Here is a 25,864-nt window from a genome sequence, read left to right as displayed (position 1 = left end):
TACATGTCACAATAATATTAAGATCAAATGTGAATGTTCTGATAAAATTGAGAGAATATTATAAAGATGCATGCAGATAGTCGATCCTTGGTTAAATTATTCAAGCAATCTTGTCGGCTAGGCGTGTGAAATAGAGTAATTAGCTAGTGGCTCGTATAATAATCAAAATGGTTGTTACCCTATTATTATATGCTATGGTTTAATGTAACAAGTAGCTGTAATATTTTTCAAAATGGTTGTTAGAAATGGAGACGAACAGCAAAGCAACTTAATGTTACTAACACAATTCTAGAATAGTTAATTTAGTCGGTAGTAGTTGGGGTTTCACTGTCTTCAAAAATTATATTTCTTTATGTAAAGAGGGTAGAGAATAATATTGTTTAGTGAAAGTTTAATTTCATTTTCTTTGTGCAAATTGATCTCCTCCTTGAGAATTGAAAAATTATATCATATATGTACTCAAATGTTGGTTTTTAGTGGTGGTGAAAATTAAAGTAAGAGTTATCATTCTCAAAAAGTGTACCAAAATGGAATATAGTGGAGAGGGATTAAACACAAAAGTATTGAGTGTTCAGAAGTTAACCCAAAGATATAGAAGGAACACATGTGTGATCAAGTAAGCAACAAAAAACAAGTAGTTGAATTGAGAAACAATTGAGAAAAGATGTACAAATTGAACTAATTGCATGAAATTGGTTAATTTAGAGATTCAATTGTAGTTTTTTTTTTTTTTTTTTAAAGTTCAGTGACCTAATTGCATTATTGTATGCAATTGAATAGCCTATTTGACTCTTATTCTTTAATAAAACTATCACCAAAAAATAATATAAGAGAAATTATAGGAATTATAATAAACCAGATAGAAACCAAAATAAAAAATACATTTCTCAGATAAAAAACAAACTTCTTTTCCAAAATGGGTGAAAAAGGGAAAAGGAGGAAATAATAACAAGAAGTTACATGTTTTATTTGTAAACAAAAAGGACATATTGCTCCTAATTGTCCAAATAAAATCAAATTAAGTGAATGAATTTTGTGCCAAACACCTTGTGCTCAGATGACATGTAGTGACCTCTCCTATGAACCCCCAATGATCAAGCCGGCGAAATGTTTGAATAGATACTACAATATAATAAAGTCAACAACGCAGCATTCAAAAAGTCAATGAACTTTGTCAAGAATTGGGAATAGAAATAGAAAATACTGACCAGATACTACAACTTATCTATAGAATTATTCAGATAAATATAGACTCTTCAGACAACGAAATAGCTAGATGATTTGCCTTCCGAGTGTTGAGAAAGCTAAGAATGTATCATAGTTTACTGTAAAATAGACATTTGTCTTAGAACTTAGAAGCGCGGTGTAGATGTTTGAAGGTTCCAACTACTATGAATTGAAGTTTGTACGTACACTCACCAAACTATGGCAGTGCACATACAGGTTCAATGAATCTTATTGTTTACTGATCAGATTCAAATCCAATAACTAACATATCTCTATATGCATCAAACATAGATACTGCAAAAGCCCAAATTTTTACTTGAATGAACTTCAAGCATATCACATGACCTTATGAATGAAATAGAAACAAACGTTTTTAAAGCAAAAAGCACAACAAATTAAAGGACGAGTCTAACTCGCTTTAAAGTAGCACAAATGAATTAATTAGAAAAGTGATGCAAGCTTTCTCACTCAGACCTACACAATACAATGTTGCAAGGTCAAATTTTATGATTCACAATGATAGATAGACATGCATACTCATTTTTCTCAAGCTTTCCTCCTACTCTTCTGGCACAAGTCAATTTCATCCATCAAACTAAGCTTCATCATACTCAGTCTCAGAAACCTGTCATGAATGGTTGAAACTAAATTAGGATAATGATGAAAATGAATGGAGTTTAGAAAGAAAAGTAAGTAATTAAGAATGATAATAAAGGCCGGGAGAGAGACCGGAAAGCTAGTAGCCACGTTGCTCCGTCACAACCACATCCACAATATTATTCAAATAATCAAGTTGTTCTTCCTTGATTTCCTGCGCTGAAGCCGCCAGAGAAGGAAGGCAGCCCCTTAATTGGATTGATTTCAATCTTGAAATTTCTGCAAACTTGCTGGGAATCTTTTTCAAATTCATGCACCGAAAAAGGGAGAGGTGCTCGAGTTTTGGGAAATTATCACCAGTGGCTTTCCAATCCTTGAGATCAGTTTTTTCAATTTTCAAAACAATTAACTGGCAGAATTTGTCATCCTCTAGTAGCTCCCACTGATCGCCTACACAGGCATCATTATATAACTTGAGCACCTCCAACCTAGGCAACTTGCAAAGAACATTAATTCCATTCCACTCAAAACGATTACCGTAAAATATTAACTTCTTAAGGCTTTTCAATAAAACAATATCGTTGTTAATCTGGATCATGTATGGATCCGTAATACTCCATGAATTAACATCAATACGCAGTCTTTCCAGCTGCTGTAAACTGACAAGGTTCTCGATGCAATCATTGCACTCTCTTAATTTACCGGCAATCCGTACCTTCTTTACGTTTGGAACATGTGTAAAGAATTCTTTTGTGCAATGTTTAGGCTCCAACAAAGAAAGACTCTGCAAGTTTTGATGAACAAATTTGGGAGGATGTCCCATAATAAACAAACAATAAAAATATTGCAGTTGTGGGAACTCCAAATAGTTCCTATCATCTGCACAAATATATAGTGTTTGAAGATTCCAAGCCTTGAACAGTTTCGTAATAATTTGCCTACGGAGCGCTAGAGGTAAATATCTCAAATGGACGAGATCCACAATATGTGTGTACCTCAAATAGCCAAAAAAGAAGAACACTCTCAATAGCTTGAACTGTTTCATATTTAAGCTTCTGCATTCTGAAAAACAGAAGATGGACCGACAGCTTCTTGATGAATAAGATAGTGTAGACGCATCAAAATTTGATGATTGTATGCTTACCCAACGGAAGCATCTTTGAGGAAAATCTGAACCACTTTCTCCAATAACATGCAGAAGGTTCTCCTTTTGAGCTTCTTTCACACAAAAGGCATGCAATAAATCATGCATCCCAAACACTTTGATTTTTCTTCCACAACAACTCCACTTGCTCACAAGAATTAGGTTTCAATCCATAAGTTCTTGAATATACCTTTTAGCCACTACATCAAAGTTTTCATTCTTGGATGCCTTTACAAGTCCTTCCGCAGACCATAACCTTGAAAGCTCATTAGCTTTGATCTCCCTATCTTCTGGAAAAATCCCTAAATATAAAAAGCATGCCTTTAAGTGGTGAGGCAAGTGATGGTAGCTCAGAGAAAGTATTTTTGAACATGTTGCCGCAATAGTTGTTGTTGTAGAAGAATCTAGAGCTTTTGCAATACTCTCCCACTCATTTAGTGTGTTGAGTTTGGAGAACAGCCCGGCAACCACAGTTATTGCAAGAGGCAATCCTTTGCATTTTTCAACAATTGGCCTCCCGATTATCTCAAATTCAGCACCACTAGATATGCCTGCCTTTTCACAAAATAAATTCCAACTATCAGTTTGATCCAATAATTGCATATGATGAGAAAAGTCATTGTCAAAGCTAGTATAATTTGCCACAACTGCGTGGCGAGTAGTTAACAATACTCGACTCCCATTTCCATCATCAGGAAAGCAATTGCTAACATCATCCCATGCCTCACCACTCCACACATCATCAACCACAACCATGTACCTTTGACGCTTTAAACATTGGTAGAGTTTTAAAGCAACATCCTCATCAGTGGAGTTTTCTAGGTTGCCTTGTTTGGAAATTGAATTAAGAAGACTTACAAGCATTTGCCTCTTATTGTGAAGCTGTGATGCAACAACCCAGCCTCGCACGTCAAAGTGGATAGAAACTGATGCATCTTCATAAACTTGTCTGGCTAAAGTTGTCTTACCGATTCCTCCCATACCTATAATTGGTACAACTTTTTTTTCCTTAGATCCAAGTTCAATTAGCAGCTTCTTGATTATCTCAAACTCGTCTTTTTTCCCGACCATTTCTTCCTTGGAGTGTGAAGCATGCTGGGAGGAAATAACTTGAGACCTTTGTAGAACATCATGGGCTGTCTTTCTTCCTTCTGTCTTGATTTTTACCAACTCTTCCTTGATGACTTCAATTTCTTCCATTGCAGTTTGAAAAACTTGACCAAGTTTCACACAAGGCTGAGTCTTCTCCGCATCTGTGTCCCTCTGTGGTTTTTCCACATACAGATCTTCTACTCGGAGTTCATCTTCCTCTTCCACAAAGAGATCTGCTATTCCATCTAAATATTCATCATCGACCTCTTCATCATAAAGATGTGCTACTAGGAATTCGATTTTATCTTCCACGCTGAACGCTAAATCCCTGAGCTTGGTTTCCAAGTGTTTAACTGCTTCAACACCATCCATATCGATTCTGTTGTCATCAAATTGGGTTATGAGAAATCCAAGCTTTTGGTGGAAAGATTGGATCAAGTCTTTGTTGGGAGAGATGAGATGATAGTGCAGTACAAGTGGACGAGGTTGATATTGCATGAACTCAAGCTCTATTGTTCTGAGAAGAGAAGCTACAGCTACACAAGCCATCCTAGCTTGGATCTCTAGATCTGAAATTTTTTGTTAGTTACTTTGATTGTGTGTAAGCTTTCACAGAAGAATTGAAGCAAGTGGAACTAATATCAACAGGAATTCAATAATGGTAAGACACCTCTATAATGCAATGCTATTTTTTTAAGTGAAAGATAACACCATAGCTAGTTGGGAAGATAAAAAGAAAAAGGTATAGTTGTCGGGGAATCATTCATTGAATGACAAAAAAAAATGTTAGATAGCTTCGGATTAGGTATGGTGTCAAATACTCAAATTCCATAAATAGTTGTTTAGTCAGTAGTCACTTAACAAATATTTAATTGTTATTAAGAAAAATGTGCAGTATTTAATAAATAAATTTTTAATATTTTTAAATAATAAGAGAAACTCACAACAATTATCTGCGAGTATGCATAGAATAAATCTCACCCTTTTAATTATAGGATCATAAAAAGGTAAATCATCTATGTTGCATAATTGATCGACTCAAATCAAAGACTAATAAATTGCTCCAACATATTGACCAATGAGAATTTAGATAAAGAAGATAGAGAAGAGATGAAGAACACAATAAGCCAAAGAGACCTCTTATTCTGTTATTTCTGAATATATATACATGTACAATCATTAAGTATTATACTAAATGACATAACTGTTACATATGTTACAAATCAACAATAATGTCCATAATGAATGAGATATTTATAACAAAAAAGTGAGTTGTTGAAAGATTTTTTTTAATTTATTTAGAATTTTAATTTTAGTTATAAGAAATTAACCGTTTCTTTTAGAGTTGGACATTTTGGGATTCGGCTCGTTTCTTTCAGTTTCAATTTTAGTATTTTGGTATTAAAAGAAATGATACCATTTGGTTTAATATTATATAAATACTGTTTTGTTTTCAAAATCTGTATATGTATATATGAGCTATTTGCAGAAGGAACTCTGTTTCTCTGCAATGGAACTCAGTGCATTACAGAAATTTGGCCATTAATCAAGATTTTGAAATTTAAAAAAAAAAATAGAAATATACAAAAAGAAAGAAAAATCTTTCTGCATACATACTCTCATTACTACACTCACTCCTGTAGATTCTTACAAATCCAACACACGCCAGCAATGGCGGACCTAGAATGGGGGTAGTGGGGTAGTTGCTACCCCTCCCTAATTTAAGGGTTTTATAAAATATAAATATAAATTTTACTAAAGGTTTTTGTAGCCTAGTTGGTAGAAACTTTGGATGGTCTATGGTAGGTCATGGGATCAATTCCCAGTAGTTTGTTTTTAAGTCTACTTTTTCTGTGAATCATTTAGTTAATGTAGTCCGTAAGTTTATATTGTACTCCATTGTATTCGAATTAATTTAGAAAAATTAAAAGTTGATATAACTAAAAGAAAATTAAAATTAAAGTATTTAGGAATATACTATCTTTTCTATTCAAACTATGTTATCTAATCAATTATCAATTATGTTTCATATATTTTATAGCATTTCAAAGTGTTTTAAAATTTAACCCTACTCAAGTAGAGCTTTGGCTCCGCCCTTAACTATCTTGTCGTCTATCATAAATATTATTGTATTATAAAAATTGTTATAACAAATTACAGACAATCAAAGTGAATATAATTTTGCACTTTGTTCTTGTTGGAAAAATTAGCTTAAAATGGCATAAAATGGCATATTAAGTGGCTACTTTGTGGTACAATTATCAGTGGGGTCCACTTCCTGAATGGGTCGGGTCAATATGGATTCGTGTTCTTCGTAGTAAGATGAAGAGATTGATATATTGTATGTTCAAAACGGATAATGGGTGAATGAGATATTGATTCTCAAAGTAGACCCATTTGAGTTGGGAAATGAAGGGAAAATGTAGGACTTTGTCCCACATTAGTTTGGAAACAAGATTTGCCCCCCTTATATACATGAGCTCTTTTCAAGCTTGTAGAATTGTATTGCAACGGTGAATACGAGAGGTGTACTCTTGTATTGCACCACAGCACGAGAGCTGTGTTGTATCACAACATGAGAGCAGGCTAAGTTATGCCAAACTTCGGTATCATTTTCCATCTGTTATAGTCACTTGGTTCGGTCAAAACCGAACCGAGAGCACCTACTCTCGTGTGTAGCATGAGAGGAGCACCTACTCTCGTGTGTTGCATGAGAGGTTGTGGTGCACCGAGAGCAAAACTCTCGTGCAACGGTGAATACGAGAGGTGTACTCTCGTATTGCACCACAGCACGAGAGCTGTACTTTCGTGTTGTAGATACAACACGAGAGTGGGTACTCTCGTGCACCACAGCACGAGAGTACACCCAACGGTCAGAAACCCGAAAGTGCAGAAGATTAAACTCATCTGTTACGGAATTAATACTGTTTTAATTCTAATTTTAAACTCTGAGTTTAATCCTACTTAGTGGTGACCGTTACAGGTGCTACACAATTGGTTTTAACACCAATTTAATGCCCATGTTGAATGCTATCACTCCAACATCCCTATATAAAGAGAGGTAGAGCAGTAGCATTTTACACAGTGAGAAACAAAAAGAATTTCAGTAGTTTTTCATCTCAAAACTCTGCTTCTACTCTCTTCTTTAGCCAACCGGTGTTCTAAGTCTTGCTTTGTTCGAAGGGTTCCTTGTTTAGGTGCTTAAACAAGGAATCGTAGCACGTTTTATCCTGGGAAACCTAGGCTACAACGCTCCTAGCACTTGTGGGAGGTAGCAAATAAGGTTTTAAGGAAAAGAACCTTGTGTTCGAACTCGTGTTAAACCCTATACCCAAACACTCAACCTTTTCCTTCCCAGTTTTCTGTTTTCCCAATATAATATTAATCTTTCTGTAGAATTATTATTATTTTGAGATTTTTTTCACCTTTTTACCCAACAATTCTATCCTATTTAAGCCTACAACTCATTGTCATCCAAGCTATAGAGTGCCAATAATACAGGAAAGAGTGTCTATCAGACCAATTCTGTATGGCGCAAAATTGATCAAGTACAGAAAGAAGGGGATACAAGGGCACCAAGTTAGAATTGCTGTTTTTTCATCTAAAAGTCAGAAATGAGTAGAAGTTTCAAACTCAACACCTCAAGTATTCTTCAACAAATTAAATAACATTTAACTCAACTGCAAAAGCCAAAATTTTTACACTAATATAAACATTAAACTTCTAGTATGAATGAAATAGAAACAAACGTTTTAAAACAAAAACCACAACAAAGGACAAGTCTAAGTCACTTTAAAGCACAAAGTGATGCACGGTTTTCTCACTCAGAGCTACCAATTTCTCTATAGATTTCCTGGAGACGCTCATTTTCCAGTTCTTCCAAAAACGGCACGTCTTCATTAGACTCAGGCTCAGAAACCTGTCATAAATCGTTGAAACTAAATTAGGATATAATGATGAAAGTGAATGAAGTTTAGAGAGAAAGTAATTAAGAAAGATAAAGGGAGAGAGACCCAAGAGTAGCCATGTTGCTCCGCCACAACCACATCCACAATATTATTCAAATAATCAAGTTGTTCTTCCTTGATTTCCTGGGCTGAAGCCACCACAGAAGGACGGCAGCTCCTTAATTGGATTGATTTCAATCTTGAAATTTCTGCAAACCCGCTAGGTATCTCTTTCAACTTCTCGCATGAAAAAAGGGAGAGGTGCTCAAGTTTTGGGAAATGATAACGAGTGGCTTTCCAATCCTCGAGATCAGTTCTATCAATTATCAAAACAATTAACTGGCAGAATTTGTCATCATCTGGAAGCTCCCACTGTTCGCCTACACATGCAGCTCTTAACTTTAGCACCTCCAACCTAGGCAACTTGCAAAGAACATTAATTCCATTCCACTCAAAACAATTTCTTCGCAATTCTAACCTCTTAAGGCTTTTCAAGAGAAAAATATGGCTGTTAATCTGGATCATGTTTGGACTAGTAGAATGCCATTCATGATATTCAGCATGAATATAAAGTCTCTCCAGCTGCTGTAAATTGACGAGGTTCTCGATACAATCATTGCACTCTGTTATTTCACCGCCAATCCGTATCTTCTTTACATTTGGAACATGTGTAAAGAATTCTTTTGTGCAATGTTTAGTCTCCAACCAAGAAAGACTCTGCAAGTTTTGATGAACAAATTTGGGAGGATGTCCCATAACAGATAAATGACAACGAAAATATTGCAGTTGTGGAAACTCTAAATAGTTCCGATCATCTTCAAAAATATGTAGTGTTTGAAGATTCCAAGCCTTGAACAGTTTCATAATATTTTGATTATAAAGCTTTCGAGGTAAATATCTCAAATGGACGAGATCCACAATAATAATATTTGTGTACATCAGAATATCTATAAAGAAGAACACTCTCAATAGCTTGAACTGTTTCAAATTTAAGTTTGTGCATTCTGAAAAACAGAAGATAGACCGACTTCTTGATGAATAAGATAGTGTAGACACATCAAAATATGGTGATTGTATGCTTACCCAACGGAAGCATCTTTGAAGAAAATCTGAACCATTTTCTCGAACAACATGCAAAAGGTTCTCCTTTTGAGCTTCTTTTACACAAAATGCAAGCAATAAATCATGCACTCCAAACGCTTTAATTTTTCTTCCACAACAACTCCACTTGCTCACAAGAATTAGGTTTCGATCCATAAGTTCTTGTATGTACCTTTCAGCCACAACATCAAAGTTTTCATTCTCGGTTGCCTTTACAAGTCCTTCCGCAGACCATAACCTTGAAAGCTCATTAGCATTGATCTCATTATCTTCTGGAAAAATCCCTAAATATAAAAAGCATGCCTTTAAATGGTGAGGCAAGTGATTGTAGCTCAGTGAGAGCATTTTTGAACATGTTGCCGCAATAGTTGTTGTTGTTGAAGAATCTAGAGCTTTTGCAATATTCTCCCACTCATTTTGTCTATTGAGTTTGGAGAATAGTCCGGCAACAACAATTATTGCAAGAGGCAAACCTTTGCACTTTTCAACAATTGGCTTCCCGATTATCTCAAATTCAGCACCACGAGATTTACTTGCCTTTTCACAAAATAAATTCCAACTATCAGTTTGATCCAATAATTGCATGTGATGAGAAAAGTCATTGTCGGAACTAGTATAATTTGCCACCTCTGCAAGGCGAGTAGTTAACAATACTCGACTCCCATTTCCATCATCAGGAAAGCAATTGCTAACATCATCCCATGCCTCACTACTCCATACATCATCAACCACAACCATGTACCTTTGGCGCTTTAAACATTGGTAGAGTTTTAAAGCAAGATCCTCATCAATGGAGTTTTCTAGGTTGCCTTGATTGGAAATTGACTTAAGAAGACCTACTATCATTTGCCTCTTATTGTGAATCTGTGACGCAACAATCCACGCTCGCACATCAAAGTGGGTAGAAATTGTTGAATCTTCATAGACTTGTCTAGCCAAAGTTGTCTTACCGATTCCTCCCATACCTGTAATTGCTATAACCTTTTTTTCCTTAGATCCATGTCCAGTTAGCAGCTTCTTGATTATCTCAAACTCATCTTTTTTTCCGACCATTTCTTCTTTGGAGTGTGAAGCATGCTGGATGGAAAGAACTTGAAACCTTTGTAGAACATCATGGGCTGTCTTTCTTCCTTCTGCCTCGTCTATATTCTTGATTTTCACCAACTCTTCCTTGATGGCTTCAATTTCTTCCATTGCACTTTGAAAAACTTGATGAAGTTTCACACAATAAGGCTCAGCCTCGTCCCCTTCTGTGTCCCTCTGTGGTTTTTCCTTTTTCAAAACGAAATCTGCTAAATCCCTCATCTTCATGATAAAGGTGTGCTACTAGGATTTCGATTTCATCTTCCACTCTGTAAGCTAAATCCCTGAGCTTGGTTTCCAAGCGTTTAACTGCTTCAACACCATCGATTCTTTCCTCATCGTGCTGACTTATGAGAAATCCAAGCTTTTGGTGGAAAGATTGGATCAATTCTTTGTTGAAAGGGATGAGATGATTGTACTGTACAAGTGGACGAGGGTGATATTGTAAGAACTCAAGCTCTATTGTTCTCAGAAGAGAAGCTACAGCTACACAAGCCATCCTCTCTAGATCTGTTTGTGTGTGATATAAATGCAACTGCAACTGAAACTTTTTTGATTGATTATTGTGGGTAAGGTTTCACAGAATTGAAGATGCAATGATATTTTTTAAGATAACGTTTGGTGGCTTTCTGCAACTTGTTGACTGTTGTATTATTAAATACTTTAATTCAAAGATAATATTCTAGCATGTAGACATGTAGTTGTCGGGAATCCAATGTTGTTGGGAAGATTTAAAAAAAAAAAAAAAAAACTGCAATTGTCAGGTAATCATTAATTGTCCGATAAAATATGAAAAATACGGTTAGCTTTTAGCTGATTAGATTAATTAAAAGAATAATTAATTGATAATATTAGTTGATTGTAGAAAGGTGTTTGATAAATTAGTTGATAACTATTTGGTGAACAAAGTACTTGCTAGGTCTCTGTAGCGTTTTGTTCAATTTAGTCTCTATACTTTAAGATTTAGAACAATTAAGGACAATACTTAACACCGTTAATTTTTTACGTGAAGTTTGTCCATGTTGCATTCAAATTGCCATGTCAGATTATGTGATAGCAACATAAAACAGTATAATTATATTACAAAATATGACATAACAATGCCACATCACACAATCTGACATAGCAATTCAAATCCAACACAAGCCAGATACGAAACGTGCGAAATGTAGGTGAATCCGCTAGTCAAATAAAAATTGCTATAACAAATTACAGTCGATCAAAGTGAATTTTGCACTTTGTTCTATCCTATTTTAGCCTACAAGTCATCGTTACAGACCAGTGCCAATAATACAGGAAAGAGTGCAATATAATACAACTCAACAACTTCCTCGACATTTAATGATGAATTGAAGTTCAACATTTAATAACTTATATATAACATTTGCATTATTAGTAGACATATAAGATTGTTTGATATAATATAGTAGATTTGGCTTTGTAAAATATTTTAATAGTAATATAGTATCCATAATTTCTTAGAATCTATATCTATATACTATACTATTAATAAAAATAAAATCCTCATATTCAACTGGTTAGAGGTGAAACTTTGGAAGAATAAAAATAAAATCCTCCTATTCAACTTTTTTTTTTTTTGCTCAATCTTTTCTTAATATTAATTATTTAATTTATTAGTAAAAGAATTAATAAAGCTTAATTGGTAAGAAATTGTTATATGGAAACTAACTAATATCTAGTAATATTCTTTACAAATTCTGCATAATAACGTAATTGTTTAAGAAAATAATGATTTATTAATTATTATGTATAATGTATAGCACAGTCGCACAATATATCCCGGAGTTAATAGTCGTGTGTCGAATTGGATTGATTTTTCAAAATTAGATTGATTTTTCAAAATTTGATCAACGAAATCCTACTTGTAGAATTGGATCATTCAATTTGTGAATTAAGGGTGAGTAATCAATAAAAATTTTGTTTACATACTTTTAAATTGATAAACTTTTATAAATTATACGGAGTAATAAATTTTAAATGATATGATCTCTTTAAACTTTTAATTATTTTTATATACTTATTTATTTTAAAAGTTTAAAGAATTTTTTTTTAAAAAATCAAATAGAGGTTTCTATCCATCAATATTCAATATCAATAATCAAAATCTGAATTCAACTTTGGACACTTTCCGTTGCTATTGATTGGAAATTATCGCATTCATCTTCATGAGTATATTTCCTTACCTTGAAAATATATGTCTACCTCCCAGTCTTGTTATTAGTAGACCTCATGGTCACGTTATTAGTAGGCCCCCCGGTCTCATTATCAATAGAGAGCACTCGGTAATCGCGCAAATCAACATATTTATCATTTACCGACCTAATTAATAAAAGAATCACATATTCCCAACTATTGGACTTGTATTTGTTTGTATGAACAAATAGATAAGAAAAATACTACTCAAACTCCAAAGGTTTACTCCCTACTTTTACTCTCTCACTCAAAATTTTAATTTTTACATTTTACTTTAAGATCCATGGAATAAAGATAATTTATCATTTCTTACTACATCAAAAAATAAAAGCGAGAAAATAGAAATTAAGACTAAACTTAGTGAATAAACACTCTTCCCTCTCTCTTTTCTTCTTCACTATTCTAACCTCCCCCTATCATCTGCAATTGCAACTCTGTTTCTCTGCCTCTAATTGAGAACAAAAGTTAAAACATAGAAGCACTTCAATCTACAATTATTTCCTTGTTTTTGATGACAAGATGTGTGATACTATTCCCCAGGTAAAGAGTTGAGTAGCATAGAGATTTCAAAATTAAGAATCCAAATTCAATTATAAAATTAATAGATAGTATAAGGGATGAGATTGATTACCAGTATTTGATGAAGCCATCCCAGCCTCAGGTAGTCCAAAGGATGACACTTAAGAGTTCTAAAGACTTTGCAACTCTTCCAATCCTAAAACCAGTATCTACCTTCACCATCTCTTGACAGGACAAATTAAATAACATTTTAACTGAACTGCAAATATTTAACTGCAAAAGGCAATTTTTTTACACCAAACATTAAACTTCAAGCATATCACATGATTTCCGACCTTATGAATGAAATAGAAACAAACGTTTTAAAACAAAAAGCACAACAAAGGACGACAAGTCTAAGTCACTTTAAAGCAAGGTTGAAAAAATCGCTAGGTGCCTGAGGACTGCCTAGAGCGCCTAGGCGGGCGCCTAGAGCGATTAATCGATGCCTAGAGAGCCTAGGCGCCGATTTTTGCAACACTGCTTTAAAGCACAAAGTGATGCAACGCTTTCTCACTCAGAGATACACAGTACAATGTTGCAAAGTCAAATTTTATGATTCACAATGATAAACGTGCTTAGCTACAAATTTTTCTCAAGCTTTCCTCCTTCTGCTCTTCTGGAAAAACTCATTTTCATCAAACTAAGCTTCATCAGACTCAGCTCAGAAACCTGTAATGAATCATTGAAACTAAATTAGGATAATGATGAAACTCCATGAGTGGAGTTTAGAGAGACAGTAATTAAGAAAGATAAAGGGGGAGAGACCGGAGATCAGAGTAGCCACGTTGCTCAGCCACAAACAACATCCACAATATTATTCAAATAATCAAGTTGTTCTTCTTTGATTTCCTCGGCTGAAGCCACCACAGAAGGAAGGCAGCCCCTTAATTGAATTGATTTCAATCTTTCAATTTCTGCAAACCCGCTAGGGATCTCTTTCAATTTCTTGCATGAAAAAAGAGAAATGTGCTCAAGTTTTGGAAAATGATCACTAGTGGCTTTCCAATCCTTGAGATAAGTTGGACCAATTTCCAAAACCATTAACTCGCAGAATATGTCATCCTCTAGTAGCTCCCACTCCTCGCCTACACATGCAGCTCTTAACTTGAGCACCTCCAATCTAGGCAACTTGCAAAGAACATTAATTCCATTCCACTCAAAACGATTGTTTTGAAATTTTAACCTCTTAAGGCTTTTCAAGAGAACAATATGACTGTTAATCTGGATCATGTTTGGACTCATTTTTTGCCATTCATTAGCATGAATATACAGTCTCTCCAGCTGCTGTAAACTGACAAGGTTCTCAATGCAATCATTGCACTCTCTTTTTTCACCAGAAATCCGTATCTTCTTTACGTTTGGAACATGTGTAAAGAATTCTTTTGAGCAATGTTTAGGCTCCAACCAAGAAAGACTTTGCAAGTTTTGATGAACAAATTTGGGAGGATGTCCCGTAACACGTAAACAACAAAAATATTGCAGTTGTGGAAACTCCAAATAGTTCCTATCATCTGCACAAATATATAGTGTTTGAAGATTCCAAGCATTGCACAGTTTCATAATATTCTGATCAGCAAGCGCAGGAGGTAAATATCTCAAATGGACGAGAGCCACAATATCTTTGTACATCCAATAGCTAGCAAAGAAGAATACTCTCAATAGCTTGAACTGTTCCAAATTTAATCTTATGCATTTTGAAAAACAAAAGATGGACCGACAGCTTCTTGATGAATAGCATAGTGTAGACACATTAAAATTTGATGATTGTATGCTTACCCAACGGAAGTATCTTTGAGGGAAATCTGAACCATTTTCTCGAACAACATGCAGAAGGTTCTCCTTTTCAGCTTCTTTCACACAAAAGGCATGCAATAAATCATGCACCCCAAACACTTTAATTTTTCTTCCACAACAACTCCACTTGCTCACAAGAATTAGGTTTCGATCCATAAGTTCTTGTATATACCTTTCAGCCACTACATCAAAGTTTTCATTCTCGGATGCATTTACAAGTCCTTCCGCAGACCATAACCTTGAAAGCTCATTAGCATTGATCATATTATCTTCTGGAAAAATCCCTAAATATAAAAAGCATGCCTTTAAATGGTGAGGCAAGTGATTGTAGCTCAGTGAGAGTATTTTTGAACAAGTTGCCGCAATAGTTGTTGTTGTAGAAGAATCTAGAGTTTTTGCAATATTCTCCCCATCATTTAGTGTGTGGAGTTTGGAGAACAGTCCGGCAACTACAATTATTGCTAGAGGCAATCCTTTACATTTTTCAACAATTGGCCTCCATATTATCTCAAATTCAGCACCACGAGATTTATCCGCCTTTACACAAAATAAATTCCAACTATCAGTTTGATCTAATAATTGCATATGATGAGAAAAGTCATTGTCTGAACTAGTATAGTCATTGTTGGAGCTAGTAGAATTTGCCACCACTGCAAGACGAGTAGTTAACAATACTCGACTCCCATTTCCATCATCAGGAAAGCAATTGCTAACATCATCCCATGCCTCACGACTCCACACATCATCAACCACAACCATGTACCTTTGATGCTTTAAACATTGGTAGAGTTTTAAAGCAAGATCATCATCAGTAGAGTTTTCTAGGTTGCCTTGTTTGGAAATTGAATTAAGAAGACCTACAAGTATTTGCCTCTTATTGTGAAGCTGTGATGCGACAACCCAGGCTCGCACGTCAAAGTGTTTAGAAATTAATGTATCTTTATAAACTTGTCTGGCTAAAGTTGTCTTACCGATTCCTCCCATACCTATAATTGATACAACTTTTTTTTCCTTAGGTCCAAGTTCAGTTAGCAGCTTCTTGATTATCTCAAACTCGTCTTTTTTCCCGATCATTTGTTCCTTGGAGTGTGAAGCACGCTGGGAGGAAAGAAGTTGAGACCTTTGTAGAACATCATGGGCTGTCTTTCTTCCTTCATCGTCCATATTCTTGATTTTCACCAACTCTTCCTTGATGGCTTCAATTTCTTCCATTGCACTTTGAAAAATTTGATGAAGTTTCACACAATAAGGCTGAGTCTTCTCCCCTTCTGTGTCCCTCTGTGGTTTTTCCTCTTTCAAAACGAGATCTGCTATTTTGACTTTATCTTCCTCTTCATCATAAAGGTGTGCTACTAGGAATTCGATTTCATCTTCCACTCTGAACGCTAAATCCCTGAGCTTCGTTTCCAAGTGTTTAACTGCTTCAACACCATCCATATTGATTCTTTTCTGATCGAATTGGGTTATGAGAAATCCAAGGTTTTGGTGGAAAGATTGGATCAAGTCTTTGTTGGGAGAGATGAGATGATAGTGCAGTGCAAGTGGACGAGGCTTATATTGCAAGAATTCAAGCTCTATTGTTCTGAGAAGAGAAGCTACAGCTACACAAGCCATTCTTCGATCTCTAGATCTGAAACTGCAACTTTTTTGATTGATTATTGTGGGTAAGGTTTCACAGAAATGAAGATGCAAGTGGAACTAATATCAACAGGAACTGCACTGGGTGAAATTCATCAGTCAACTGCGACATGTTGACTGTTGTATTATTAAATATCTTGCAAAATTTTTAGTTACTTTGATTTTGTGTAAGTTTTCACAGAAGAAGCTATTTAATTAATATCAACAGGAATTCAATAATGGCAAGACACCCTCTATAATGCAATGCTATTTTTTTTTAAGTTAAATGTTTTGGTGGCTTTCTGCAACTTAAATATTTTAATTCAAAGATAACATCATAGCTTGTTGTTGGAAAGATAAAAAATGGTGTAGTTGTTGGGAATCGTTCATTTTTTTTTTGGTGGGTAAAGAGGAGCCTTAGAAGCCCCAGAAATTACGAGAGCCTTCTAGTTGCAACACTATTGGCATCCCGAGCAAGCAGAGTGCTCAAACCACTAGGAGGGAGATCCAACAAGGTCGTCCCCCAAGAATTACTATGTCCCAGATTGGCTAGGAAGTCCGCACATTGATTCCCTTCTCGAAGAACATGGCGGAGCTCGCAAACGTGAAACCCTTCCATCAAGAATTTGCAGTCTAAGATCAAAGTGTTAGCCTCCGGACTGGAGCCTGAGTCGTTGTGTAAAGCACTGACCAAGGCCTCCGAATCTGATTCTGCAAGAAGGCAGTGAACCCCGTAGTTTTTGGCCATGACTAGCCCCTCCCGGAGTCCCCATAATTCAGCAATAAAGCTGCTTGTCACGCCTATTTTGGGAATCGTTCATTGAATGACAAAAAAAAATGGTATCTTAGGATTTAGTCTGGTGACAAATCTAATATATAGTAAGATAGTCATTTAATGAGCTGTAATGTCTAATTTTAATGTAACAACTATGATTAATATTCAACATTTAATTTGATTAACAACTATGATTAATATTTAACATTTAATTTTCAAGGTAAACATCATAAATATTCGTTATTTACGCTATAAATATGCATATTTACTTGCCTCTTTATGGCTCTGAATTTATGATTCTTTAATTTGTAAAGAATAAAGAAAGGAAAATAAATATAAGTTGAAAAATTAAGAAGAAAAAATGTGGATATTTTCTGGGAGAAATGGTCAAATAGACCCCTAAATTTAATATCAAAAATCAATTAGGCACCTAAACTTTTAAAATGTGCAATTAAACCTTCAAACATGTCAAATTGAGTCAATGAAGCCCAAGAACATGTAAATGACATGTGATTACATGTCATTTTTATTTCGGTAAAAAATTCGACTACCGGCGAAAAAATTCGGCGACCGTGACCCAGACTGGTTGCCATCTACGGCAAAAGGCGCCTTCTCAGGGAAAGCGACCAGAAAGGTCACCTTCCGCCGTAGATGGCGACCGGCAATGGTCAAGTCGTCTGGTCGCTGAATTTTTTCGCCGGTAGTCAAATTTTTTCTCGAGAACCAAACCAACTTTCTGTTATTTGTGTTTTGAAAGGGGTATGTTAATTTTATTTGTACAAAAATAAAAATAGAAAAATATATTTCTGTTAAGAGGCAAATACTTGTAGGTCTTCTTAATTCAATTTCCAACGCAGGCGAACCGCGAGAACCAAACGTGCTTTTTCTCGATCTGATGTGTGTCGAGCCAGTGATAGGGTAATCCTTCTTAAATTTTGCCCTAATCACATTGAAAGGAGGTATCTTATTCACAAATTTTCCAATTAAGGTAACTTTCTTCTCCTTTTCTATCAAATTTCTCCACCCGACTTCCGTAATCTGCACAACTTGCCTACCTCGATATAATGAACCAATTTAGTTTGAGAATCTCCCCAAGTCGAATTTTGATTCAATGTTGTTGTTGTTGTTTGATGAAGATTCCGACCAATTTCTGTTGCGATCGTTGAATTCCTATTTTCGAGTTTCTACTTTCTACTTTCTTGAGTTGCAACTTCTACCATACTCTAGCTAGGCACCTCAGTTAACAACTTAATTGTACTAGCTACAACATTAGCACAACAAGGTAAAATTAATGGTGAGTATAGTGATATATATATAGATAGAGATCCAAGAAAGACGACGCTTTAACTGGGAGAATCAGCCAGACACCTCCATATAAAAATATGAAAATTTGGAGGTATTAAAAAAATTAGACACCTCCATCTAATTGAATTTAGCCAAGCATGACTAAATTATACATAGCAAATATATTAAAAAAAATTAAATAGAGTACAAGATTGAACCAGACAATTTTCTCAAATCTCCCTAGCCTTCTTCTTGATTCCAAAGATAACTTGTAGCTCTTGATTTCTCTCCTCCTTGTCTCCAAAGATCTCTGAATAATTTTTAGGGTTGAGGAATGTGAGATTTTATAGTTGGAATCAAACCCGGGGAGAATATTAATCACCCTGAGGTTGAGGGAAGATGTGCTTTTTATAGTGGAAGCCCAATAGGGATAAAATAGGAAGTTTCTGCAACTTAAATTCTCGCACATGACATACGTCCGATTTTCAGGCTTGTTTTGACCGTTTTCACGTCTGATTTGGACTTCGATGTATTGATAAGAGTTGTAGCCCTTGGAGTCTTCTTTCCAATGGCGCAAGAATAACCTCATTTGGACATTCTTAGGCTGAGATATGGTCCAAAAACTAAACTGTCGCTGATCTGTGCGAAAACTTTTACTGATGAAACTTCACTGGAAAGTTTCGACGCGTCGAATTTAACGCTGCATTCCAGATTGTAGCCCTTCGAGTCTTCTTTCCAATGGCGCAAGAATCACCTGAATCGGACATTCCTAGCATGAGATATGATCAAAATACTAAGTTGTCGCCGAATTTAGCGGGAATTATAACTCTTTGCTCTTTTGCTCCACTTTTCCGTTGTTTGGTTCTTTTGATCAATTCCATTGAAAGCACCACTCTTTGGCTCTCTTTCAGGCATTTTAGCCACCTCCTTAGTTTCACATTGACTTTGTTTTGGCTACAAACTCGTCCTAGAATTTCTCTTGTTTTTGCACTTAACCTATAATGATTTCAAAACACTAACAAACAACGTAAAACATTCAAATCAAGTGTAAACTCCATATCTTAATGATAAAACAAGGGATTATACAATTAAATTACCAAAATCATGAACTCAAGGCTAACAAATATAATCAAATTAATACTAAAAATATGCACAATTAGGCTCACATCAATACTCAATAGGAGATTATTCATCTTCCCAAGATAATATGCACAATTAGGCTTCAATTCTTTTGGATTGCATAGCAATATAATAGCTTCCACAATGTGTTATTCAACACGTACTCTATGCAAGGATGTAGAAATTCCATTAGATATTTCCACAACTATGCCATTACTAAGTACCATCTCATTGAGTCATTGTCTTGATAAACATAATTATTATCAAGTGCCATCTTTATCCTCTGGTAATCTGGTATACTTATCAATGATTTTCTAGCTTATGTCAATTGCATGCTGACATTGTTGGACAAGTTGGCATAAGCTAGAAAATCATTGATAGTACAAAGAATAGAAGTATGTAATTGAAAATTTGTTAAAGAACTAACAAGCATTTTACAGACTCACTTCAATTCCTCGCTGTTCTCTAATCTAATCTCAAAGCACGGGATGTTTTCATTGGCGTTATTTCACTGGCAAATCTCATAAATCTGATTTCAAAGCACGGGATGTTTTCATTGGCGTTATTTTAGATTGTAGTATCTGTTTATATACTTTCTCAACCTACTGAAACACAGAGAGCCAATAACGCCTCTACAGAGGCTCGAACTCATAGCTCTATTAGATTGTAATATCTGTTTATATACTTTCTCAACCTACTGAAACACAGAGAGCCAATAACGCCTCTACAGAGGCTCGAACTCACAACCTTCCAAATGGAAGTCCAACCCGGGTACCATTAGACCACATAGTCCTGGTTACGGACATCTGAACTTAAACTCCTTTTATAAGCAATGATTTAGAAGTCTATCGTGAATGTAATTAATTTCAGAATTTATTGCAAACGATCAAATAACCAAGGGACATGATGTGTTTAATAAAAATACATCGTTTCCCAAAGATTAGCTTTCGTAATTCGAAAAGACTGATATTTAATGGGTGTTGCTATTTGCACCCCCTTTGACTAAAATGGGGTAAAAAGTGCATTGAAAATATAAAAAGTTAAAAACTTACAATAAATACATAGGTGGTGCAAATAGCCTAATGGGTGGTCAAAATGCTATTTGCACCACCTTGTCAAACTTGCATTTAATACTTTGATAATTTAAAATTTAATTAATTAATAAAAAAAAAAATACTCACCTTCTCCGGTGAGAAGGCACTGCCTTCTCACCGGAGAAGGCAACTGGGCTGCCTTCTCCGGTGAGAAGGCAGCCCAGTGGGTCGCCTTCTCGCCGGAGAAGGCGACCCAGGCAGATTTCTACCTGGGTTGCCTTCTCACCGGAGAAGGCAGCCCAGTTGCCTTCTCACCGGAGAAGGTGACGACAAGTTTGGGTTTTTTTTTTTTTTTTTTTTTTTTTTTTAAATTAATAATTTGATTGTAAAATAAAAATAAATATAAAATAAATATTAGACTTTTGACCACATTAAATGATGGGGTGTAAATAGCATTTTTTAGTTAGCACCACCTATAAAGTGGTTTGACCTATTATATAGGTGGTGCAAATAGTAAAAAGGGGGGTGTGAATAGAATTTCCCTATTTAATTCAGCAGTATAAAATAAATATGATAATTTAATGTATCCATTCCAAGAGTCTTGTACTAAACAATGGCGTGTTTTCTGGGTGGGAATTAGAGTCAAAATTTGTGGCCAAAATAACTGATCTTTATTTATTTATTTTTTTTTGAAAAGAAAATTCAACAATTTATTAAATCATAGAAGCAATACAAGAAGGAACACTATCCAACCAAATAGAAGAACCAGTACTAGAACGAGCTGCCCTAGCCAGAACATGAGCAAGCTTGTTCACTGATCTTGGAACAAAGAGAATAGACACTGAATCGAAGTGTCGTTTGAGATTGCAACAATCCTTAATAACACATCCCGCAAAAGTAAAATCCGTAGAAGAATGATTTAGCAAATTACACACCACCTGACAGTCTGTATTGATGGACACTTTATGGTAGCCACAGGCCATAACCCATGATAGAGCTTCCTTGATAGCAAGGGCCGCCTTGCTAAGTGTGCATCATTGAGGCATTGTAGAGGACCATTTTTTGCTGCCACGTAGCTCCCCGTGCTATCTTGAATGACGACACCAAAACTTGCTTGCTGAGTATCGGGAAAGACAGCGGCATCCACGAACACCGCAACACAATCAGTAGGAATAGTAATGGAGTTCTCGCCGTTGCTGGGATACGAAACAATTTCATTAATTCTAGCCATACCATATTGCTGCCATTCATGCACTGTCCTTTCCACCTCCAAATATACCGCCTGGGGCTGCCACATTTTTTGATTCCATACCAAGGCATTGCGTGCACGCCATATACACCATAGCCTAGCAGCACATGCAACCATAGCCGATCCATCTGCCGCCACCAAGCGATCTGCCAACCAACTGCCAAACTCTTCATTCGCACAAGGTGGTACACAATTTGGGAGGTTTTGCCAGAGATGGGATACATGTACACAATCACAAAATAAATGCTTACTGGACTCAGGGAGTTGCTGACAAAGTGGACAAGATGTATCCACCTCAATTCTTCTTTCAGCCAAAGCAAATAACGTAGGCAGCGTACCATGCAGACATCGCCAAATGAAGTTTTGTATACTTGGAGGGATTTTCAACTTCCATATTGCATGCCAAGCCCGAGATTGACTTTCTCCGTTCGACTCACCACTTAAAAGACGATATCTCTGACTCACAGAATATACACCACGTAAGTCTCCCCTCCAACACCATTGGTCCTCAAAATGAAATGCAATAGGAATTTTCTTTATGAGTTCCACGTCCCGGCTTTCAAATAAAATGGATAACAAATCAATATTCCATTCGTGAGTATCACTGATGATTAAATCACTAACCAGCATTTCAGAATTCTGAGTGTGAAGGGCAGTGCTAATGTAGGGATCTTCATCTTTAGGTAACCATGGCTGCGTCCACACCTTCGTAGTAGCTCCGTTACCAATCCTACGAAAACAACCACGCCGTAGAGTATCTTGTCCAGCGAGAATGGAGCGCCAACAGTAACTGATCTTTATTTATACTAATAACATTTAACTGAACTGCAAAATTAAAGGCCAAATTTTACACCAATATAAACATTGAATGAACTTCAAAAAACATATCACATGACCTTATGAATGAAATAAAAACCAATGTTTTAAAAACAAAAAGCACAACAAATTAAAGGACAAGTCTAACTCGCTTTAAAGTAGTACAAATGAATTAATTAGAGTGATGGAACACTTTCTCACTCGTACAATGTTGCAAGGTCAAATTTTATGATTCACAATGATAGATAGACATGCATACCCATTTTTCTCTATTCTTCTAGTCTTCTTTTCTCAAGCTTTCTTCCTTCACTACTCTTCTGGCACAACTCAATTTCATCCCTCAAACTAAGCTTCATAAGACTCAGACTCCGAAACCACCTGTCATGAATCATTGAAGCTAATTTAGGATAATGATGATGAAACTGAGTGGAGTTTAGAGAGAAATTAAATAAGAAAAATAAAGGGAGAGAGACCAGAGAGTAGCCATGTTGCTCCGCGACAACTACATCCACATCAACAATATTATTCAAATAATCAAATTGTTCTTCCTTGATTTCTTGGGCTGAAGCCACCACAGAAGGAAGGCAGCCCCTTAATTGGATAGATTTCAATCTTGAAATTTCTGCAAATCCGCTAGGGATCTCTTTCAACTTCTCGCACCAAAAAAGGGAGAGGTGCTCGAGTTTTGGGAAATGATCACCAGTGGCTTTCCAATCCTTGAGATCAGTTCCACCAATTTGCAAAACAATTAACTGGCAGAATTTGTCATCCTCTGGTAGCTCCCACTCTTTGCCTACACAGGCACGACTTACCTTGAGCACCTCCAACCTAGGCAACTTGCAAAGAACATTAATTCCATTCCACTCAAAACAATTTCTTCGAAGTTGTAGCCTCCTAAGGCTTTTCAAGAGAACAATTTGGCTGTTAATCTCGATCATGTTTGGACTCTTATAAGACCGTATATTAGCACAAATATACAATCTCTCCAGCTGCTGTAAACTGACAAGGTTCTTGATGCAATCATTGCACTTTTTTAATTCACCGCAAATCCGTATCTTCTTTACGTTTGGGACACGTCTAAAGAATTTTTTTGTGCAATGTTTAGGCTTCAACCAAGAAAGACTCTGCAAGTTTTGATGAACAAATTTGGGAGGATGTCCCGTAATAGAATCACAACTAAAATATTGCAGTTGTGGAAACTCCAAATAGTTTATCATATCATCTGCAGAAGTATGTAGTGTATGAAGATTCCAAGCCTTGAACAGTTCAATAATATTTTCACCTTCCAGCCTTGGAGGTAAATATCTCAAATGGACGAGATCCACAATATTGTGGTACATCTCCCAGCTAATAAAGAAGAACACTCTCAATAGCTTGAACTGTTCCAAATTTAAGCTTGTGCATTCTGGAAAACAGAAGATGGACCGACAACTTCTTGATGAATAAGATAGTGTAGACACATCAAAATTTGATGATTGTATGCTTAGCCAACGGAAGCATCTTTGAGGAAAATCTGAACCATTTTCTCGAACAACATGCAGAAGGTTCTCCTTTTGAGCTTCGTTCACACAAAACGCATGCAATAAATCATGCACCCCAAGCACTTTAATTCTTCTTCCACAACAACTCCACTTTCTCACAAGAATTAGGTTTCGATCCATAAGTTCTTGTATGTACCTTTCAGCCACTACATCAAAGTTTTCATTCCCGGATGCCTTGACAAGTCCTTCTGTAGACCATAACCTTGAAAGTTCATTAGCATTGATCTCATTATCTTCTGGAAAAACCCCTAAATATAAAAAACATGCCTTTAAGTGGTGAGGCAAGTGATTGTAGCTCAATGAGAGTATTTTTGAACATGTTGTCGCAATAGTTGTTGTTGTAGAAGAATCTAGAGCTTTTCCAATATTTTCCCACTCATTTAGTGTGTAGTGTGTTGAGTTTGGAGAACAGTCCGGCAACCACAACTATTGCTAGAGGCAATCTTTTACATTTTTCAACAATTGACCTTCCGATTATCTCAAATTCAGCACCACGAGATTTACCTGCCTTTTCACAGAATAATTTCCAACTCTCAGTATGATCCAATAATCGCATATGATGTGAAAAGTCATTTTTGGGGCTAATATGTTTTGCCACATCTGCGAGGCGAGTAGTTAACAATACTCGACTTCCATTTCCATCATCAGGAAAGCAATTGCTAACATCATCCCATGCCTCACCACTCCACACATCATCAACCACAACCATGTACCTTTGACGCTTTAAACATTGGTAGAGTTTTAAAGCAAGATCCTCATCAGTGGAGTTTTCTAGGTTGCCTTGTTTGGAAATTGAATCAAGAAGACCTACAAGCATTTGCCTCTTATTGTGAAGCTGTGATGCGACAACCCAGGCTCGCACGTCAAAGTGGATAGAAACTGATGGATCTTCATAAACTTGCCTGGCCAAAGTTGTCTTACCGATTCCTCCCATACCTATAAGTGATACAACTTTTTTTTCCTTAGATCCAAGTTGAGTTAGCAGCTTCTTGATTGTTCCAAACTCGTCTTCTTTCCCGACCATTTCTTCCTTGGAGTGTGAAGCGTGCTGGGAGGAAAGAAGTTGAGACCTTTGTAGAACATCATGGGCTGTCTTTCTTCCTTCTGCCTTGATTTTCACCAACTCTTCCTTGATGGCTTCAATTTCTTCCATTGCAATTTGAAAAACTTGACCAAGTTTCACACAAGGCTGAGTCGTCTTCTCCGCATCTGTGTCCCTCAGTGATTTTTCCACGTACAGATCTTCTACTCGGAGTTCATCTTCCTCTTCCACAAAGAGATCTGCTACTCCGTCTAAATATTCATCATCATAAAGCTGTGCTACTAGGATTTCGATTTCATCTTCCATTCTGAAAGCTAAATCCCTGAGCTTGGTTACCAAGCGTTTAACTGCTTCAACACCATGGATGCTGTTGTCATCGAATTGGGTTATGAGAAATTCAAGCTTTTGGTGGAAAGATTGGATCAAGTGTTTGTTGGGAGAGATGAGATGATAGTGCAGTACAAGTGGACGAGGGTGATATTGCAAGAACTCAAGCTCTATTGTTCTTAGAAGAGAAGCTACAGCTACACAAGCCATCCTTCGATCTCTAGATCTGTTTGTGTGTAAGCTTTCACAGAAGAAGCAACTGGAAGTATTATCAACAAGAACTCAATAATGGTACATTGG

The 25,864-nt window shown here is 36.1% G+C and overlaps 6 protein-coding genes across 8 annotated transcripts in view; all 6 read right to left on the bottom strand.

Annotated features, from left to right (window-relative positions):
- LOC109159971 (putative late blight resistance protein homolog R1B-23) overlaps positions 1-4,766 on the bottom strand; it is a 33,369-nt gene extending 28,603 nt beyond the window's left edge. Inside the window, exon 1 of the mRNA XM_019308088.1 lies at positions 4,622-4,766. The gene's annotated coding sequence lies outside the window, so the exon portion shown is untranslated. The remainder of the gene's footprint in view (positions 1-4,621) is intronic.
- Positions 1,529-25,793, bottom strand: LOC109159967 (putative late blight resistance protein homolog R1B-16). The gene is made up of 4 exons (XM_019308080.1): positions 25,772-25,793; positions 13,732-16,375; positions 13,443-13,635; positions 1,529-1,639 (listed from the first exon to the last, which is right to left on the bottom strand). Exon 2 carries the CDS (start codon positions 16,372-16,374, stop codon positions 13,756-13,758), a length of 2,619 nt encoding a protein of 872 aa, XP_019163625.1. The 5' UTR covers position 16,375; positions 25,772-25,793; the 3' UTR covers positions 1,529-1,639; positions 13,443-13,635; positions 13,732-13,755.
- On the bottom strand, positions 1,567-9,936 carry LOC109159976 (putative late blight resistance protein homolog R1C-3). 3 transcript variants are annotated; one of them, XR_002050653.1, is made up of 3 exons: positions 9,091-9,861; positions 8,074-8,387; positions 1,567-1,852 (listed from the first exon to the last, which is right to left on the bottom strand). XR_002050653.1 is itself a non-coding variant. In XM_019308094.1 (3 exons), exons 1-3 carry the CDS (start codon positions 9,101-9,103, stop codon positions 7,881-7,883), a joined length of 426 nt encoding a protein of 141 aa, XP_019163639.1. In that variant the 5' UTR covers positions 9,104-9,936; the 3' UTR covers positions 7,788-7,880. The 3 variants fall into 3 exon arrangements, 2 of the variants coding, with proteins under 2 accessions (XP_019163639.1, XP_019163637.1); XM_019308094.1 differs by lacking the exon at positions 1,567-1,852 and adding an exon at positions 7,788-7,979 and having other exon boundaries at positions 9,091-9,936; XM_019308092.1 differs by lacking the exons at positions 1,567-1,852; positions 8,074-8,387 and adding an exon at positions 8,642-9,011 and having other exon boundaries at positions 9,091-9,935.
- LOC109159970 (putative late blight resistance protein homolog R1C-3) lies at positions 2,852-10,743 on the bottom strand. The gene is made up of 2 exons (XM_019308087.1): positions 10,439-10,743; positions 2,852-4,351 (listed from the first exon to the last, which is right to left on the bottom strand). The coding sequence occupies exons 1-2, from the start codon at positions 10,688-10,690 to the stop codon at positions 3,134-3,136; spliced, it is 1,470 nt and encodes a 489-aa protein (XP_019163632.1). The 5' UTR covers positions 10,691-10,743; the 3' UTR covers positions 2,852-3,133.
- Positions 22,931-24,570, bottom strand: LOC109159972 (putative late blight resistance protein homolog R1A-4). Its single transcript, XM_019308089.1, has 2 exons — positions 23,128-24,570; positions 22,931-23,032 (listed from the first exon to the last, which is right to left on the bottom strand). The coding sequence occupies exons 1-2, from the start codon at positions 24,313-24,315 to the stop codon at positions 23,000-23,002; spliced, it is 1,221 nt and encodes a 406-aa protein (XP_019163634.1). The 5' UTR covers positions 24,316-24,570; the 3' UTR covers positions 22,931-22,999.
- LOC109159910 (putative late blight resistance protein homolog R1B-23) lies at positions 24,572-25,774 on the bottom strand. Its single transcript, XM_019308020.1, has one exon. The coding sequence runs from the start codon at positions 25,772-25,774 to the stop codon at positions 24,572-24,574; it is 1,203 nt and encodes a 400-aa protein (XP_019163565.1).
- Positions 25,794-25,864: the final 71 nt, after the last annotated feature.

The sequence above is a fragment of the Ipomoea nil genome, unplaced genomic scaffold, assembly GCF_001879475.1.
Source record: "Ipomoea nil cultivar Tokyo-kokei standard unplaced genomic scaffold, Asagao_1.1 scaffold2845, whole genome shotgun sequence".
NCBI lineage: Eukaryota > Viridiplantae > Streptophyta > Magnoliopsida > Solanales > Convolvulaceae > Ipomoea > Ipomoea nil.
This window is presented reverse-complemented; position numbering and strand designations above follow the sequence as displayed.

Excerpts from the sequence above, each read along its gene's own strand:
- LOC109159976 (XM_019308092.1), bottom strand. The coding sequence starts at position 9,846 with ATGGTTGTGGTTGATGATGTATGGAGTAGTGAGGCATGGGATGATGTT.
- LOC109159970 (XM_019308087.1), bottom strand. The coding sequence starts at position 10,690 with ATGGCTTGTGTAGCTGTAGCTTCTCTTCTGAGAACAATAGAGCTTGAG. Across the intron at positions 4,352-10,438 it reads TGGAAGATGAAATCGAAATC|CTAGTAGCACATCTTTATGA; the intron begins CTAGTAGCACAC and ends AAAATCGAATTC.
- LOC109159967 (XM_019308080.1), bottom strand. The coding sequence starts at position 16,374 with ATGGCTTGTGTAGCTGTAGCTTCTCTTCTCAGAACAATAGAGCTTGAA.
- LOC109159972 (XM_019308089.1), bottom strand. The coding sequence starts at position 24,315 with ATGGATCGAAACCTAATTCTTGTGAGAAAGTGGAGTTGTTGTGGAAGA. Across the intron at positions 23,033-23,127 it reads AGCAACATGGCTACTCTCTG|GTGGTTTCGGAGTCTGAGTC; the intron begins GTCTCTCTCCCT and ends GATTCATGACAG.
- LOC109159910 (XM_019308020.1), bottom strand. The coding sequence starts at position 25,774 with ATGGCTTGTGTAGCTGTAGCTTCTCTTCTAAGAACAATAGAGCTTGAG.